Source organism: Humulus lupulus, chromosome 9 (genome assembly GCF_963169125.1).
Source record: "Humulus lupulus chromosome 9, drHumLupu1.1, whole genome shotgun sequence".
Classification (NCBI taxonomy): Eukaryota; Viridiplantae; Streptophyta; class Magnoliopsida; order Rosales; family Cannabaceae; genus Humulus; species Humulus lupulus.
The window spans coordinates 49,256,254-49,275,625 of record NC_084801.1 but is presented as its reverse complement, the minus strand read 5'-3'; the positions used below and the strand labels follow the sequence as shown (position 1 = coordinate 49,275,625).

At 34.8% G+C, this 19,372-nt stretch overlaps 1 protein-coding gene across 1 annotated transcript; it reads left to right on the top strand.

The window, feature by feature from the left end:
- The first annotated feature begins 16,656 nt into the window (after positions 1 to 16,656).
- LOC133800946 (uncharacterized) lies at positions 16,657 to 19,126 on the top strand. The gene is made up of 3 exons (XM_062239060.1): positions 16,657 to 16,970; positions 18,620 to 18,680; positions 18,784 to 19,126. Exons 1-3 carry the CDS (start codon positions 16,835 to 16,837, stop codon positions 18,977 to 18,979), a joined length of 393 nt encoding a protein of 130 aa, XP_062095044.1. The 5' UTR covers positions 16,657 to 16,834; the 3' UTR covers positions 18,980 to 19,126.
- Positions 19,127 to 19,372: the final 246 nt, after the last annotated feature.

The window sequence follows — 19,372 nt, the reverse complement described above, 5'->3', positions numbered from 1 at the left end:
ACCTCAGGACCTAAGTACTTCCTCTCAGCCATCTCATCCCAATGAATGGGCAATCTACTTTTCCACCCATACAACATTTCATACGGAGCCACTCCGATAGTCGCCTGATAGCTGTTATTATAAGATAACTCAATCAAAGGGAGATACTTACTCCAAGATCCATCAAAGTCTAGCACACAGGCCCACAACATATCCTTCAATATTTGAATCGTCCTCTCAGAGTGTCCATCCATCTAAGGATGATAAGCTGTACTGAATCTCAACTGTGTGCCCATAGCCTTCTACAAACTCTCCCAAAACTTAGAGGTGAAGGTGGGGTCCCTGTCGGACACTATCGACCTCGGAGCCCCATGGAGTCGCACATTTTCCTTTACATACAACTCAGCGTACTGCTCCAACATTCTAATTCTCTATTATCTGAGACACAACATCATGGAAGAATCTACTTCATTTTTGGCTTTGAAATACACGACACAAGACTTTGTGAGAATAGATAGATTTTATGATACTAACTTTGTTCATTGGCAAGATAAGATTAAGTTCTTGCTAACAACTCAAAATTTTCTATGTTAAAGACCTAAAGGCCTTGAAACTTGCCAAGGAAGATGACACACAATAAGTCATCAAAGAAAGGAAAAAGCATGAAGAAGATGAGTTGATATGTAGGGGTCACATTCTCAATGTGCTCTTACACCAACACCAAGACCTCCAAGGAGATTTGGGAAGCTTTGGAGAAAAAGTACAAAGAGGAAGAAGAATGTACAAAGAACTTTTTTATTACTCAATATATGAAATTTAAGTTTTTTGATATGAAACCCCTTCTTCCCCAAATATATGAGTTGCAAATAGTTGTGAATAAGATATCTACCCTAAATATTGTCTTGCTGGAACAATTCCATGTTGGTGCCATAATAGCCAAGTTGCCTCCATCTTGTAGGGGTTATAGGAAGAAGATCCTCCATAAGAATGAGGAGATTCATTGGAGGAAATCTCAAACACTTGAGGATTGAGGAGGAATCTTGTTCTAGAGATAAGAACGAGGAGGAGTCGAATGGTGAGACTTCAAAGGTCAATGTGGTGGCTAATCCTCCTAACAAGGGTAAATGAATTGGCAAGAATAAAGTCAAGGGTCAAAAACCCTTTGGGCCTAAGATAATGAGGGACAATTCAAAGTTCCAAGGGACCTTGCTTTGTGTGTGTCAAGAATGGCGACTTAGCTAGAGATTGTAGGTTCAAGAAGAGCCATAACAATGAAGCAAGAGTCAACTTAATCGAAGAAGATCTAGTGTCAACACTTAGTGAAATCAATGACATTCATGAAAAGGTGAATGGGTGGTGATACTTGTGCCACCATCCATGTTACCTATGATAGATCTCTATTCAAGACCTTTGAAGCTTCAAAGGAAAGGTATGAGATACACATGGACAATGAGAAAAGGTCCAAGGTTGAAGGAAAGGAGACTATAGATTTGTTCTTCACATTCGGCAAGAAGGTTCTACTCACTAATGTTTATATGTATCGAAAATGAGTAGAAACCTTGTGAGTGGCAATTTTCTTGGAAAGCTGGGAATCAAGGTTGTGATAGATTCTGGCAATCTTACTTTGTCAATGGGAAATGTATTTATGGGGAAGATATATGCTTGTGATGGCATGTACAACCTTTGTACCTCTATTGAAAATTCAAACAATAAAGCTTCTACTTCTTCTTGTTATATTCTTGACTCAAATTCTATTAATTTGTGGCATGTTAGACTTGCACATATATGATTCATCACAATTAAAAGAGCAATTAAATGTGGATTGATTTATTGTGATAATGTTGAGCATGATAAATGTGAACTATGTGTTGAATCTAAAATGGTAAAGAAGCCTTTTTCATGTGTTGAAAGAAATTCTAAGTTGTTATCTTTGATACATAGTGATTTATGTGAACTAAATGGAATGTTGACTAGAAGAAGAAGTAGATATTCTATTGGGAACATGTTTGGGTGACACATGCCAATCTTATGGTTGGGCGAGTAGAAGTAGAAATTCCATTAAAGAATGAGCAAACATAATTGAAGGTTAATCTAAATTGATAATGATTAGAATTTCAAAGTTATCCTCTTTTTTGATAATGATAAGAATTTGTGGTTATATATATATATATATATTTTGTAAGACTGTGGACGAACAACCTTGTTTATCTGCTTGTTGCTCTTGTATGACCTTTATTCTCATTTTTCCTTCATAGATAGGCGAACAAAATCTTTTACCTTCATGATCAAGCGAACAAACTCTTTTGCCTTCATGGACAAGCGAACAGACTCTTTTGCCTTCATGGTCAAGCGAACATAATCTTTTACCTTCATGGTAAAGCGAACAAACTCTTATTCACAGGATTTTGATATGTTCTCATCTCGTTTTAATAGAAGGGCGAACATAACTCTATTTTGAAATTTTTTTGTTAAAAATATCTTCTTGGGTTCTCTCCTATACCCTATGTGCCCCCAAGTGCTTGAGGAATCTTGCTCCTTGATCACTTGTTATGTTTCACTTGGGCGCTTATAAATGTTTATGCTAATTTATGGTAAGGCACAATTAGCTAGTATAATTCTTTTATCGACACAATAGGCTAACAGAATCACTTTGTTCGCTTCATGTATACGAACATAGGCGATCAAGCTATGATGTGCAAATAGGTCCCATGTTGGTACATGTTCTTGTATTTTTGGGGTATCTGTTTGTTCAATGTAGAAGCATAGTAGTGTAAGATTGCCTTTCATGATTTCCGAGCTGTTCTTTTCATGTTCATTTTTGTGACATGGAAATTGGCGAACAGGTTAAAAGAGAGTTATTTCTTTATGAAGACCCATGGGCGAGCATGCTTCTCTTTGTAGGAACAAAGTTGAAGGTTACTCCTCCAACTAGTGGGCGATCAGTTTTGAAGTTTTCGTCTTTTCTGACAGTGATCAGAATGTGAGGTTATTTTCTTACTAAAAACGAGTAGAATTCGAAGATATCCCTGATTACTGCTCAAGGTTGCCTTCTTTTCTAAGGGTGCTTCTGAGTTGATTTTATCTTCTCGGTTCGAGCTTGGTTCAGTCAGGTTTAAGTTTTTGCTTAACAAATACATGTAATTATTCAGGTCGTGTACCTGGTTAGGACCATGGTTTTATTTCTTAATAGCCTATCTGTTATCATTCAGGCCTTGTACCAGGTTAGGTACAAGATTTATACCTTAATAGCTTACCTGTTATTATTCGGGTCTTGTACTTGGTTAGAACTAGGATTTTATAGCTTTGATTTTTTCATGTTAGTTTCTTAAGTTTCATTCAGAGTCATATGATAACTCAAGTTATTGTAGTAGCTCGGTTTTCATTTCCAAATTTCACTTTTATACTAACTTGAGTTTTTCAAAGCTTGATTGCATTATTTAAACTTCCAAGTATGTCTACTTGTTTCGTTAATTCTCACATTCATTTTGCATACTTATTTAAACATATAAGTATGATGAGCTTATTTCTACTCCTAACTCATACTCCTTTATTCATAGAAGCATGTTAGGCTTAAAATATTACTTAAAATTTTGTTGCACAAAAAATTTGTAATATTGTGCCTTTTGATACTTGGTTATCTCCACACTTCAACTTTTTTTTTCCAAAAGTTCAAGGCAACTTTTAAAAAAAAAAAAAAAAAAGATGTGTAGATTTTCTTTGAGCTCATTGTATGGTTATATTTAACACCTATATGCCCCCAAGTAACCAAGTTATAATCTTGGGCTATTTTTAGCTTGGGTTCGAGTTTGTTTTATAATGCAGAACTCAAAGTTGTCATCTTTCTTTATTATAATAAGAATTAGAGGTTATCTTCTTTTCTGACAACGATCAGAATTCGAGGTTAGCTTCTTTTCTGACTGTGTGCTCTTTATGAAACAGTCTTTAACAGTGATCCCTCTGAGAAGCAATCTTTGTTCATACCCCTAGCAGGTTTGGTTATACTGGGTATGCGACCAAAATATCCCCTCAAGGCCTATCTTCGAGGTTTGGCTCGCGAGTTGATCTCAACATCTCCATTTATTATCCTTCAAATTTGGGGTTGACTCTTCTCTTGTCTCCTTGATAGGAGATTACCTCAGTAAACCTCATGTTGGAGAAAGGTTTCGGATTGGAGATGAAAGGATGAACATATAATGCTAACAAAGTTTTTCAAGAGAATTTACATGCTTGACATTTTTTATCCCTGTTTGCGCCTTAGAAATAACCTTGGGCAAACAAGTCCTTTATTGCCCTTGCTCCATTAGTCTGTCAACATTGAATTTGCAAAGGTAAATGAACATAATCAAATTGATTCTATTAGTTCCTTGTTAAGTCACACGAGCAAACAAACTTCTTTTGCAGTTGTCCAGTTGAGTATGTCTTCACGTCTCAAGCGAACAAGTATATTCTTCGTTTCATGTTCATTCTCTATGTACATTGTTGGATGTACAAGCTTGCTTCTTACTTCCATTTGTCTATTAGTATATGATAAACATAGTTAGGCAAACAAACTTGTCTTTAGGTTGGCATGGTCATGACTCCAAGGTGAGCACTGATATTCATTCTCCTTTCTTTCTTTATGTAGATGTGCGAACATGTGAAAATGTGTTCAAATCTTCATGTGTACGAACCGTTAGTGTTTTGTTCAGTTTTTACAAGGCAACATAGGAATTCACTATAAAATAACATGCTCCTTTTATTCTTCTTTGGACTCTATTCGTTCCATGTGTCAGCATAAGCGAGAACAACCATGCTTTGCCATCATATTGCAAATCTTGAGTCTTTTCTCAGATGTCTATTGCAAGTCAGTTTAGAGATTACTTGTTCAAGTCATCTCGGGTGACAAGTGTAAGTCAATTCGAAGATGACTTGTTTAACTCAACTCTGGAGTTATCTCGATAATGCATATCGATCAGCTCAAAACCTCATCAGTGAAGATTGCTGGCTTTTCCTCGAAATGTCTTCATAAAGTTGTGTTTGCCCCATGTGTGAATGCATAGGCGAACAGGTTTAATCAAAGATGAAACGAGCAGACAAAGCTTTCGATCTGTGTTTATTAGATTTTGGCCCAAACATCTTTTCTTAGTCCTGATCATCCCTCGCGCGTGCGAACATAGTTTTTTGTAGTATCCCAGAATTTTTACTTTGGTAGATAATAATAATTTGTAGTAGGTTAGTTTCCATGTATTTTGGTTCAAGCCGGGACTTAGTTGGAAACTCATAGCAATAGTTATGGATTTTATAAGTTTAGCCTATAGTTTAAGAATATTAATTATAACATAAGGTTTGATTAATATTGCTGGTCCTAGAAATATTATTTATTATAACCTAAGGTTTAGATAGAATTATTAAGAATGTGACACTTGTCATAATCATGTTTATTAAGGAATTAAGTATTATTGATGAATAGATTAATTAAGAGAAAGATCTAGAAGCTCTAGAACCTTCCAGCAACTGTTAGGATCACGTTTTGACTCAGTCAAAGCTATTTAATCATTTCAAAATATGCTGAAAAAGTGCAAATATGTGTTTGATATATCAACGTATGCCGATATATCGCAGCTATAGAGGCCGATATGTCGCCTACGGGAGATACGGAAAACATGTCCACTTCACACAAACAAACGAACGGGTCTCGGGATATAGGTCTAGGCGATATATCGCCTAGGGTAGGAGATATATCGCCCTTGGATGTGAATTTTTGGAATCTTGAGGTTTTTAAATTTAAAAATAGCCTTAACCACTTGGACCTGCCTTTGAACGATTTTGACCGAGTTCTGGGCATCTGTTGAATGAAATTTCAAATCTTTTTCATTTTATATTCATTTATTTATTCAAATTAAAAGGGATTAGTTTCACTCCTTGAACTCTATAAATAGGACCTAGTACTCAGCCATTTCCTTCATTCTTTAAGCATTCTTCAGAGCCTCCAAGTTCCTAAGTTTACTATAGAGTGAAACACTTGGGTTTTGGGATAAAATCTTTTCCAATCTAAACTTTTCTAAACACTTGGGAAGTAAGATATAGAGTTATTTCGGTATCGAGGTATAGATCAAGTCATAAGATCATTCAAGGTATTCTTATCCTTAAGTTCAGTTCTTCATGGTTCTTTAGTTTTCTTTTGTTTTCATTCAGATCGTAACTCTTGTTTATGATTCTTGGTTAGGTGTTTAAGTTTCTTGAAACTTAAGGTTCTTTTTGGTAAGTTTCTTCTTTGATAGTTTAGTTCTCTTTTACATCCCTTTTCTTTAGAAACTCATGGTTTTTTCTGCTTATTTTAGGAGTTTTCCAAATCCCGTTCTTGTCTCCATATCCTTGTTTTTGGTAAGGAAAATAGGTTAGATTATATGTGTTTATATGTTTATGTTATGATATGTTTTATGCTATGATATGTATATGTATAAATATGTTTTGTAGTCGCTTGGGTATATGACTTGCTTAGATAGCAAGCCTTAAGAATTTATGTTATAGTCGCTTGGGCATATGACTTGCTTAGATAGCAAGCCCCAAGAATTTTTATCATTTTCATGGTTTAGAGTTATGATTTACCCTACCTCGATTAGTAGACAGAGGACCTAGATGGGTTATCATATACTATAGTTGTGATCTAACCTACCTCGATTAGTAGACAGAGGACCTAGATGGTTTTATCATATACCATGTTATTGAGTTAATGGCCATTAATATTGTAGTCCTATATGATATACATTTTTGTAGTCATATGTTTTATAATATATGTTTATGATATAGTCTTATGTTATGATTTATGTTATATGTTGTTAGTAGATCTTCCTTGTTGGGCATTAGGCTCATTCCTTTCTTTTTAGAATGATGCAGGAAAATGAACGTGGAAGGCAAGAAGGATTCATGGTAGCTTGGCATGTGTGTTGAGGATGAATGGATTGAATGGACTGTTGGAAGATCGAGGATGACGTTGTTTAAAGTCTATAAATTTATGTTTTGATGTATTTCCGCACATAGTATTTTAAACAATTGATTTAAAGTTTATGTTTATGTTTTATAACAATGAGATCCCATACCGTCTTTTATATTCCATACCTTATTTTGTATTTCGTACGATATTTGGGTTTTCAATAAAGTGATGTTATTTCATATGAATGTATTTCAAAATAGTAGTTATGTCATAGTAGTTTTTAATGGTCAGAGGTCTTAGAAATAGTCGAGGCATTGCATTTTTGCGGTGACCTCAAAATGTTTCGAGCATAATCTTCCTTTGTTTTCTAGCATAGGCTATAATGAGCGAATAGGATCTCCTTTGGTTTGCTCGGTAAATAACTCAGAGATAAATTAATAGATCCACCTCGAATGACAAGTATAAGTTAGCTTGAATAACATGTGACAATCCGCTCGAAGGTTCATCAACAAGTTTGCAAGTTTGAAACACAACTTGAGCGTGGAAAATCATTCTAGCTATGCTGATTTAGTCATGTTCGCCCCATGTATGAATGCATGGGCGAACATGATTCCTCTTGGGGGTGAAGACTTGAAACAATGTTGAAACGAGCCGCATCTTGCTAATTTTCTTTGCTTGGATTCCTGTTCGTCCTTTGTATGTAACTATGAGCGAAAATGTTATATATATGCATGCCTAAACGAACATGTGGCATGGGTGAACAAATTTTCTCATTATGGGCTCTAGTTTCTTTGCATAGTTTCTGTTCGTGTTTGCTATGCATAGGTGAGCGAACAAACAATTTTTTTGAGGTGTAAAAGCTACATTTTAATATCCATTCATTCCATAAATGGATTTATGCAATTAAGGTTCCAAATAGCTCATTTATCACTCCTTATAGCTTGACTAAGCCACTGCCATAGGTGGCCTTCTCCTTCCGCTGCCGTGGTCATTCTTGATGGTATTACAAAATCACTGGGTGTTTGCTTATGATTAGCAATTGAACCGCATATGGCTTAGGTACAAACGAACAGGTGGACTGATCTAGCCCTTGTCGAATTTGGGGGTTTTTCAGAGAGCATTTCACCAAAACCTTCGTTTGTAAATTTCGTCAGAATGAATCTCTTCCTCTTGAATCTGGCATCTCAATGAAAGCACCAATCTGTTGGCACCATTTTTCGTCAACTTGAGAACATAAGAGCATGGATTCAAGAATTAAGATATGATAAAATAAATAACACCATATTTTATAGTGGTTCGGCCCCAAAAAGTTGACCTACGTCAACTTAGTCACTTTTATTGGATTAATATTAAAGAGAGTTAATTATTATCTTAGTATAAGATAATTATTCAAACTGATAGTTTTTAAGATAATGTTAATTTTGAATTAACTGATATTTATTTTTTGGGAATAAATATATTGTCTTAAAATTCACTAAACAAATAAATGAGAAAAATTAGGGAGGCAATTAAAGTGGCGTAGCCACTTTGTGGTGCCACATGTCCATGAGATTTGAATTTCAAATAATATTTATTTATTTAATTATTATTTTAAATTTTATTTAATTAAATAATAAAAATAAAAGATAACTAATTAGTTTGAATTAATAAAATTAAAGAAAAATAAAATTATTTAATTTTATCTTTATAAGTCTTAAAAGAAACAATTCTTTCAGATCAGTTGTTCAAATTATTATGAGAGACTCTCATAAAAGTATCGATATAACTTTTTAGAACTGAAAATTCTAAAACTTTCTACATGCCTTATCCCTTCTCCAAACTCTCTATCCAAACTCTCTATATCTCATGTGTTGAGAACATCTAGATAGCCTAGATAATTAACCTGTGAATCTTACGTGCTCACACACGTCCTTGTGTGTTTAAGGAATGACTTGGAAGGCTAAGATGCGAGTCTTTAGTGGATAAGAAGATCGTTTGATTGTACTAAAAGACTAAAGGAATATTGATAGACTATAAGAGGTAATCTAATTTTTCTTTTATGTGTTGATTTAATGTATATATATTTGTATTGATCCTGACTCGATATTAATGACTTTTTAAAATCCTCCTCCCCCCCTTCCGCTGCGTCCCTAATTTTATTCATATTAATACCAATCATTGGTACCAGAGCAGTCTACATATATGTATACATTAAATGTTGTGTGGGTTTCTTGCATATTTTTTATTTTTGTTGATATATATATATAAATTGAATGCATGGGTTTTTAATGTATGGTTGGATGATGAATCGTTAATTATATGGTACTATTAGGTTATGATTTTTTTTCTTAGATCTTGTGCAAGCCATATGGGGCATATGAATTTTTGTTGTAAATTTTCTGGTCATAAGAGTAAAGAAAGAAAAAAGGGACCCAAGCCCCATGGTCTCGCGGCCCTAGCCCCTGCGCACACGCCTTCTCCCGTGCGCCCCGCCTACCACGCCCGAGTGCCCTACATGATGCGCTCTTGTGTCCATGAGCCCCACGTGCACCCGTGCCTATGTGCACCCATGCATACCAGCCCCTGCACCCAGCCGTGCCTAGTCAACACCTGAGCCCCTTTGGGCTCACACTTACGCCGATCCTAGGGTTGTGCACCAAACAATGGTGCACAACAAATCCTTATATTTTTACAATTATTTTTATTTAATTGATTCTATAAATTATTTGAATTTGAAAAATTAATTATCTTATTTTATTTTTATTAGAAAAATTAAATATCTTTTAGTTGGTTAATATCTTTTCATAAGTTTAAATAATTATTTGAATTTGATTCTTTTGATTATTTAAATTCAACTAAATTAAAAAGATAATAAAAAAGGTTATTTAATTGAAAATTAGTTTTAATTAAATAAATTAATTAGAAAATTAGTTTCTAATTAATTATTGGGCCTAATGAATTCCTAAAGATTATGAAGATGAGCCTAAGAGAAGGAGAATCAGTTTAGAGTCTTGTAATCAACTGAAGCCCACTTTGTATTTTAAAATTTTATTTTTCAAGGGTTATAGATTTAGAAATACCCAATAGCTACTCGATTCATCATTTATTGTTTATTTATTGTGCTTATTTAAATAAATTTTAATTGATGTTTTATTTATAACATGATCATCCATTAGTCTATTATATACCATACATGAAACCCCACACAATTTTAATTAATCATGTATCTCGTTTCGTAGAAACATGAATATCTAGGATTGTCCTATATTTTTATATGAATTATTTTGGTAAATCACACCATAATAAAGGCAATAGTTATTATAGGCCTTTTAGGTTAACCAACTTTATTTAAAAAGAGTTTTAGTTAAATTTGATGAATGTAATGAGTAATTATTTTAGATCACTTTAAGTATGGAAATAGGCTCTTTTATAATTGTATAATTTTTGTATTTAATTACATTCATAGGGTTATAAAAGAACTAGTGATTAATTTGGAATTAATTGTTTAGTTTAATAAACGTATATATTCTAAAATAGTAAGTGAAAGAAGGTTGACATCTCAATGTGACTTATGGTCTCCATTATCAGTACAACATTGTGAAATACAATTAGGGCCTCGAGGCAGATTTATTTCCATCCCCATAAGGAAGGTTTCTAGTCATATTAATATCAAGGTTGGCTTCTTAAGAATATAGGAAAGAGTGATGTATTTTAGGTTTGACCGACCCTAAGGCGACACTCTCTAAGTCATAAATGTTGATATAATGGGTTACACTTACAAAGATACAATAAAGCTTTTGTGGTAGATTATTGTATCTTGACAAAACAAGTGGTAGTTTATTTCTAAAAGAGAAAATATGAGTTATTTTGAGTAATAAATAATAAATGTAAGATTGTCATATAGACTTTCTGAAATTAACTTGATCGACCCTTAGGGGTCACTTTAATTGTCGGGTAGTTTTATCATGGAATAGTAAATATTAATTTTATGTGTTTTAATTGTTGGATTCATGCATCATGTGTTCTTTTTGAATTTATTGATATTTATTTTCAAATCATAATATTTTGTATTTTATTTCGTTCTGTAATGTCAAACATGTGCAATCCGATTACTACTTTATTTTCACTTGTAAAACTTAATGGTGATAATTTTATAAGATGGAAATCAGATATAAATTTGATTTTGATTTGTGAGAACAATAAATTTTTCCAAACTGGGGAATGTTCTGAAGAGCCCGCTGCCATTGCCCAAGAAACAGTTTGAGACAAATCTGAAGCCTGGATTCAATCCAATAACAAGGCTAAGTGTTACATGCTTGTGAACATGAATGATGTTTTGAGAACAAAGCATGAGCCCATGGAGACTGCTTTTGAGATAATGGAATCTCTCCAAGCCATGTTTGGGCAGCAATCTGATCAAAGTAGATGTGAGGCTACTAGAACCTACATGAATACTAAGATGAAGAAAGATGTTTCTGTGCATGATTAATGTGATGCATGAAACAAAAATACGTAGGGCTATCATTGATGAGCGTACTCAAGTAAGCATCATACTTGAATCACTCACTCCTGCTTTCTATGGATTCACAACCAACTATATTATGAATAAGTTGGAATTTAGCATGACCCAGCTGTTGAACTCCATACATTTGAGTCTCTTAACAAAAATATAACAAAAGAGGCAGAGGACAATGTCACTTAAGAGAAATCTTCATCCTCTGAGGATAAAACAAGAAGAGGAAGAAGAACAATGACAAGGACAAGAGTAAGGCAAGAAGTTCAAGAAAGGCAAGAAGTCACCAAAAGCCAAGGAGAACAAGAATGACAATAACTCCAAAAAGAAGGAACCAAAGTGTAATGCCCAACTTTCTTAGAGCCGTTACTAAGTGAGTTTAAAACGTGCCATTAGCTAGCTAATCAAGGTTTTAGGTTAAAAGTGTGACTAAACTGAGATAAAACCTGTTCCAGGACATTAAATACAAAACATTTGGTTATTCATTAAAATCTCATAAAGTTTTACAGTTGGGATCCCAAAATTATGTTTAGAAAATATATTACAAATTAAAATATACAGATAGTCGACTTAGGCGACAAAACAACTATTTCAATACATTTTCCCAAAAATAACACTAACTGTGGCGGCCAGGCAGGCCGAACATGTACCCATCGCTTCACGCTCTCCGTACTCATGGTTGGTCGACATTTCCCTTGCCCTTACCTACACCATAGAGCACCCGTGAGTCGAATCCTAGCAAGAAAACTCAACACAAAACAAATAACACATGCATATCTATCAACAACATATAATGAAAATGCCAGCAGGCTAAACACACAGCGGCCATACCGTCCCAGGCGCTTTACCAGGCCCTGGGTTCTCGATCTTCACCGAGAGGATGTCTCCAACATCCTAGGAGGGTCTCGCCCTAACGGCTTACACTCCGCTTGCCCAACACCATTCCTGACCCTTTGCCGTACTCGTCTCTGCAATCTGCGTGCTCAATGTCGTTCCTGACCCCTTGTCGTACTCGGCTTCCTACCGTTCTCGGCCTTCGCCATTTCCGACCTTTGCCGTTCCCGGCCTTCGTCGTTCATTTACAAATATGCACTACATAGCATAATATCAACAAATATTTAAACATCTACTAAACATAAACAATAGGGCTATGCCCTGCAATCCAATCAATATAGCCATGCCCTACAATACAAACAATAGGGCCACACCCTGCTCTACGGGTACAACTGTTTTCTTACCTGTGTCCCAAGCTTTCTGAGCACCGCAATCTCGAACACAGTCCTCAAACCCGAGCCTCATTGAAAAACTAGTCACAATGCATTCATAATATCCATCCATCAAGTTCTAATCCAATAAATAACTTCAAAACATAAATCTAGCCTTCGGGACCTTGGATTTTACCAATCTGGGTGGTAAAATCCTTCCCGAGCCAAAAACCTTAAAACAGTCAATATCTTGCATTTGAGCTGTGACCCAACCCCTTAAGGGCCGCGGCGTGCTCAAGTCAGAGGCAAAATACCTCTCTGTTGAGGGACACGGGCCGCGGTGCTCCAAACCTGGGCCGCAGCGCGCCTGGGCAGACAGAGGCTTCCAACCTCTTCGACACACACAGGCCACGGTGCCTGAAGAACAGGGCCGCGGCTCGAGCCTCCAAACCAAAATTTCCCATGCATTTTCACGAGCTAACCTCCTTGAAATTTACTATTTTCGAGCCTTAATCCTAGAATTACGCCTAGGCTTCATATCCAAACAACACAACTAGTTCTAATATCCAGAAATCCAACATAAAGCCTCATCATAGCCTAAATTCAATCATCCTAGTTCCAAATCCAAAATTCTAACAAAATAGAAAATTTTTAAACAAAATCATGCTTTAATCCCTTACCTCTACACTTAATTCAGTCCTTGAATGGATTCCATGAGTTTGCAAGCTTCCAATCCCCTGATTCCTTAGCCCAAATCCTCAAAGTTTCTCCAAAATTCCCAAACACCCAAGAGAGAAAATGAGAACCGTATGAGAGAGGGAGCTGAGAGAGACTATATGTTTTTGCTTCTTTTCCTTCTCCTTAATTCCAGTGACTTCTCAAGAATACCCAACCTGCTCTAAACCATGTATATCCTTACCAAAAGACCAAATTGCCCCTTAAGTCAATCTAAGTCCTCAAGTGCCACTAAGGTCAATTTTGTCATTTGTCATATCCCGCCAATCCTCGATTGTTCCCATGAATCCCCATTTAATCTCGACATGTCCAAATCATTGCTAATTTACCACCCATTACTTGATAAATCCCAAACATATATTACGTTTCCAAAATACCCCTAGGCTTCTCCCGAGCCGGGTATTTGACCCCGTAATGACTTCTAGCTAAACTGCTCCCTAGGACTGTCTCAGATCATGCATCACAAATATATCTCCACTCACTCGTGGTATCAATCACAATATACACAAATATTTCATTTATGCCTTCAACAAGCTAAAATTACAAATATGCCCCTAATAGCCAAATGAGGCCCGCATGCATATTTAATTCACCTAAACATGCATTCCTAATCACATAATCAACAAATTCATATATTAACGTAATTAAATCAATTATTGTCCTCCAGGAACACTAATCATGGCCTTAAGCCTTATTAGCAAATTTGGGACGCTACAGAAAGGGAAAGTGTTTCCACTGCGGAGTTGAAGGTCACTGGAAGAGAAACTGTAAAAAGTATCTCGCTGAGCTGGAAAATAAATCTAAATATGATTTCCTTTTGTTGTACCTTAAAACACAAGCTCAAGTGTCTTGTCCGTAGTACATCCGATAAACAATTAATGGAAGATCCTCGACCCTTATAATGTTGTATAAATGGCTAGATCAGTAGCCATGTAAAGCCTAGCGGATGTTACGCGTCAAGCAGATCGACTATGTGAGCCAATGAGATATCATGGAGATCGCCCCGCGACTTCTTAGATTGCCTAGTTCATGGTTCGAGCATCTCGATATTCAGGTTGCAGAAGTATGCGACAAACATTTAGCTCGAGGATGGTATAAGCTTGCTATAAATCGTTGGGATACATAGACTCGAATTACTAAAGAGATGGGGGCGTTACAGAATGAATAATGTTTTGTAACTATTGAAGCCCCTTTCTAGGTAAACATATATTACCAAGTAGTTATTGTATATATTATATTTATTTGTATGTTTGGGAATTCACTTAGACAAACATGTTATACATATATGGATCATCCTCTCAGACTGTCCATCCGTGTTAGGATGATAAGCTATATTGAACATCAGTTGTGTACCCATAGCCATTTGTAAACCTCCCAAAATCTTTGAAGTAAAGTGTTGGAAATGTGACCTGAAAGCATATGTAGTAGACATTGTTTTTATGAAATAAATAAATAAATTGAATTTGTTATGCATATATTTTATGGACTATATTATTCTATGATAATATTAAGTAAAAATCAGGAAAATTCCTAAGTTCATATATGTGATCTCGAACACGTATTGGTACAAGAGGATTGTGTTTGAGATAAATGAACTTGAATAGTTCGCAGTAAAATAAAGTTATGGAATCTTTAGATTAATTACTGCAAGTACGACCCACTAGTATTATGAATACATGTGATCTAGATCCAGATCACTAGTGTGGTAGGACACTTTAGTGGAGGTGCTTTTATATATTAGAGAATATATAGAACGGAACTAGATATGTTTATTAATACTTAGTTAAATACCGTTTCGAAGTATTAATTAAATATATCAACTGATGATCATATACAAATAGATCTTAATCCTGAAGTTACTATGAACTCCTGTTTATGTTATATGAGTTCTTTGATTCACTTGTTAGGGTCTGTCAGAATGATCAGGCTAGAAACTTTTGTTTTGGGAACTCATTAATATAGATGGCTGGGGACATAGTATACAGATATGGAATCTATACCTTCTCGCAAGAGATTGAATGATGGTTCTCTTAAGGGTTGACTTTTGGGACTGAAAGGTTATTGAGCTCAAATTCATAATTTAGTTATGAATTAACCTTCACTAGTAGAGTCACTGGTACTTAAGGAAACAAGAGATAATTAAAAGGGTAAAATGGTAATTTTATTCCAGATTAATTATGAACCATTATTAGAGGGTCAAGTTGTATGCAATGATTATATCAATGGACGCTTTATGATTATAAAGTACTTAGTAAATGAAATGTCTATAATTACAAGAGTGCAGTCTCATATTTATAGTGGAATAATCATGAGATTAATAAATTAAGATTATTTAATTAAAGAGTTTAATTAATAATCTCAAATTTATTGGAGCTTGGAATTATAGCTCCATAGGTCCCCATAACGGCTCTATCAACACTGTTCAAGGTAAGAGTTGATATGAAGGGAAAATAGTTTAAAGACATATTTAAGAAGGAATTTGTTCTTTAGGCCAAATATGCAATTATATGATAATAGTGATTAATTAATTAATTACAAATTAGTTGTAGTTAACAAAATTAATTAATATTTAATTATTGTATAATTTTTGAAATTATATTAAATAATTAAATTAATTTCGAAATTTAATTGTTGACGCCGTTTTTCGTCAACAGTGAAAGGAGAGCACATAAACAATAACTGCTAATGGCCAATTAAAATATAACAACACAAACACACGATTTTTACGTGGTTCAGCAGTTAAATCTGCCTAGTCCACGAGTCTCTGTTATTAAACTCAAGATTATCTCTGAAAATTCTTAAGCATGAATTCTTCAGAGTTTTCTCTCCAGGTTCAGAATTTCCGTCCATTACAATGGTGCATGACCTCTCTATTTATAGAGAAGGCTGCAGAATACTATCCCACACACTACAAGAAATCTGATCTTTACCTACCAATATATATTGGTAGGGAAAGTAATGTTTTGCCTACTAATATTTATTGGTAGATAATATTAGTAGGTAAATGCTAGTCCATTATATTATATTTTAGAACATAGCTTTACCTACCAATAATATCAGTAGGTAATGATCTTTACCTATGTATATTATGGAGGGAAATTTTTTAACCATTCCCGCTCAATTTTCCCCCCATTTTTTATTTTCATTATATTATTTTATTATTATAAATGCTTATTTGGAAGCTTATGTGGAGTAAATAATATGATGTGTACACATTGTATAACATGTGGCATGCCACATGTGTATATAGTTGGAAAAAATATAAATAAAATATATTTATTAATTAATTAAATAAGAAAATTTTAATTAAAAAAACACACCTAAAATTCAGATTGGGCTTTAGGGATTAGGGTTCATTTGTTTCTCATTCTTTCTCTCAGCCGCACCTCTCAATCTCCGCAATCACACAATTTTATGTGTGTTTGTGCCACATGCTTCAAAGTTATGATTTGTGTGATTGATATCGATTTCAATAATTACCTGCGTTTGTAGAAACTCTCAGAAGAAGAAATGGCTACCATAGATAAAGTCTGCAAGGAAGAAGCCAATTCATTTATCCTGTTCGATCCTGACATTATCAAAGGTCTTTTTCGGCGGGGATTAATATACTTTGATGTTCCAGTTTATTCTGATGACCGCTTTAAAGGTAAGTGTGATAACAATATTATGCCAATTATTTATTTATTTATTCCAATGTTGCTTAACATATTGAATACATTGATTTTGAAAAGAAAAAAAAAACCTTGTACAAGTTACGAGTGTTATAATGTTATTCCTTTGGAAACTTTGCACTTCTTTTCTGGAGGCTAATAATGAACTCATTTACTTTCATTGTTTTTTGTTCATCATTTTTAGTTTTAGAAGCTAAAGATTGTGCTCACATATAGAGTTGAAATGCATTTCTGTCCTTTGCATTTTGTGCAAAAGATGCTACTTAAGGCGGTACTCTTGATTGTAACATTTTTTAAAAAGAAACTTAATTTGTATTAAATATATGAAAAAATAAAAGTCTGAGCGACAAATAACTTCAATCTCTAGCTAAGTCAGAAAATAAAATTTCTTTAAAATCTTTCACATTGAATAACCAAATAGCTACCCCATACCTAACTTTATCTCATAGACTTCTTAGTGAAATCTCAACACCTTAAAAAGTCTTCTGTTTCTCTCTAATCAGATCACCCTACTGATGGCCATTGTAGCACACTCAATAACTTTCGTTTCTTCTTCTTTTTTTTTTTTTTGAAGTATAAGAAAATAGAAACAGTAAACAATGTTGCTGAAACACCCATTGCTCCTTAAACTCTTTAAACATTCTGCTCCATAACTTTCGAGGGAACTAGAAGCCCGAAACATCACTGGCTGGACCTGTTCCTTTAAACACTCAAATTTGTAAGTATAAATTTCAGAACAAACCCTTCAATCTTCTAAATTGTGACATTTATTCCCACCTTCCTTCCAGCATGGTTAGCAACTCAATTACTTTGGAATCTTCCTATCAAGCAGGTTTCTCTTTGAGTAAAAATTCCAAGAAACACTTGCATTCACCATTCCAACCCCAACCCCCCACCCCACATCTCTAAATTGTTACTCTTGATTGTAACATTGAGCTGGTATAATTCTCGCTAGGCTCGAGTATTAGCTTATGGCCAAATAGCTCATTTGCAAATACCTCTTATCGATCATCACATATATTGAACTTTTTCTTTAACTTCTGCTATGTTTATGGTTTTGGTCTTTCTATCAATATACGTGAAATATAATTGAAAATAGCTATACATAAAAAAAATTCTAGATTAATAGCATACTATAGTTGCTCTTGCACATTCTTGCTTGTCTTTATGATGAACTGCCACATCATCCAACTAGGGGTTCGGTGAACATTTGGCATTCTGATAATTCTAGATTATTTTTATTAGGGTACCCGAAGTCTGTTCTACATACTTGTGATCTTTTTGGGTCAAAACGCAATGAGCCTTTCTCTAAAAACGATAAATGATAGATTATGAGTTAAAATGTGTGAACTTCTATTGTTTTGAGCTGTGACTTTCACTTGCATTTATTAAACTTAACTAGTAACAGTTAATTGTTTTGATACCTCAAACACCCCTGTGGATTTTTTATCTTTTATTTTATTGCATATATTATTCTATGATTTAAGTAATTCAAAATAACAAGTACTCTTCTATGCTTTCCTAATATGTACTGCAATCCAGAAAATATTCAAGTTGATTCATTTTTCATCAGTAATCATAGTAGGCTTCTGTGTTTGAATTACTAATGGTTACAGAGGTCCAGTTTCCAGGCTTGAAGGGTTTGTTTCCAACAGAGAGCAGTCTTATGAAGATCCTATAGAGGAGTAAGGCAGTATTTCGACATAACAATGTCTTTAATACCCCATCGTTATATTTTTGACTGGCAAGGAAACTGAGTCCTGATCTTTTCAATGTTTTATTTTGAAGGTTACTGTATGCAGTATTTGTTGTTTCAAGTGAGAATGCAACTGTTGCTGAGCTGGCAGCAACGTTACAGGCTGACCTTTCACAACTGCAGGCAGCTGCATCTTTTGCATGTCGATTGGGTTGGGCAGTGAAAGTCATTGATCCAGCATCTATTCTTCAAGATTCAAGTCATTGGGTAGTTACTCTTTTTGTGTAAATAAAATAAATGGCTTTAAATGCCTATAATCAGATATAAAAGGAAACGTCCCCTGAAGACCAGGGGACGTATAACTGACTAAATAATATCCCACAAATCTAGGGGATTTACAGTAATAAATGAGGATTACATCTCGTATGGACAACACTTATAGATATTCAATGTTTTTATCATATATCTCCAAGGCCTTAGCTTCCCAGGTTTCTCGTCAGCTTTCGAGCTAGAGACATCTCCTGAGGTCACATGGCTTTCGAGATCGTATGTGCGTCGAGCTCGGGACCCCTGATCCGAGGTCATCCCCGAGGATGGATGCGTCTCCGGAGCTACCTTTCGAGATCGTAAATATTTCGAGGTCACCACAATCGAGGCCGTCTATGTCTTGCAGGCTCGATA

Coding starts and splice junctions, on each gene's coding strand:
- LOC133800946 (XM_062239060.1), top strand. CDS start 16,835: ATGGCTACCATAGATAAAGTCTGCAAGGAAGAAGCCAATTCATTTATC. Junction 16,971..18,619: donor TTCTGATGACCGCTTTAAAG/GTAAGTGTGATA, acceptor ACAGAGGTCCAG/TTTCCAGGCTTGAAGGGTTT. Junction 18,681..18,783: donor TATGAAGATCCTATAGAGGA/GTAAGGCAGTAT, acceptor TTTATTTTGAAG/GTTACTGTATGCAGTATTTG.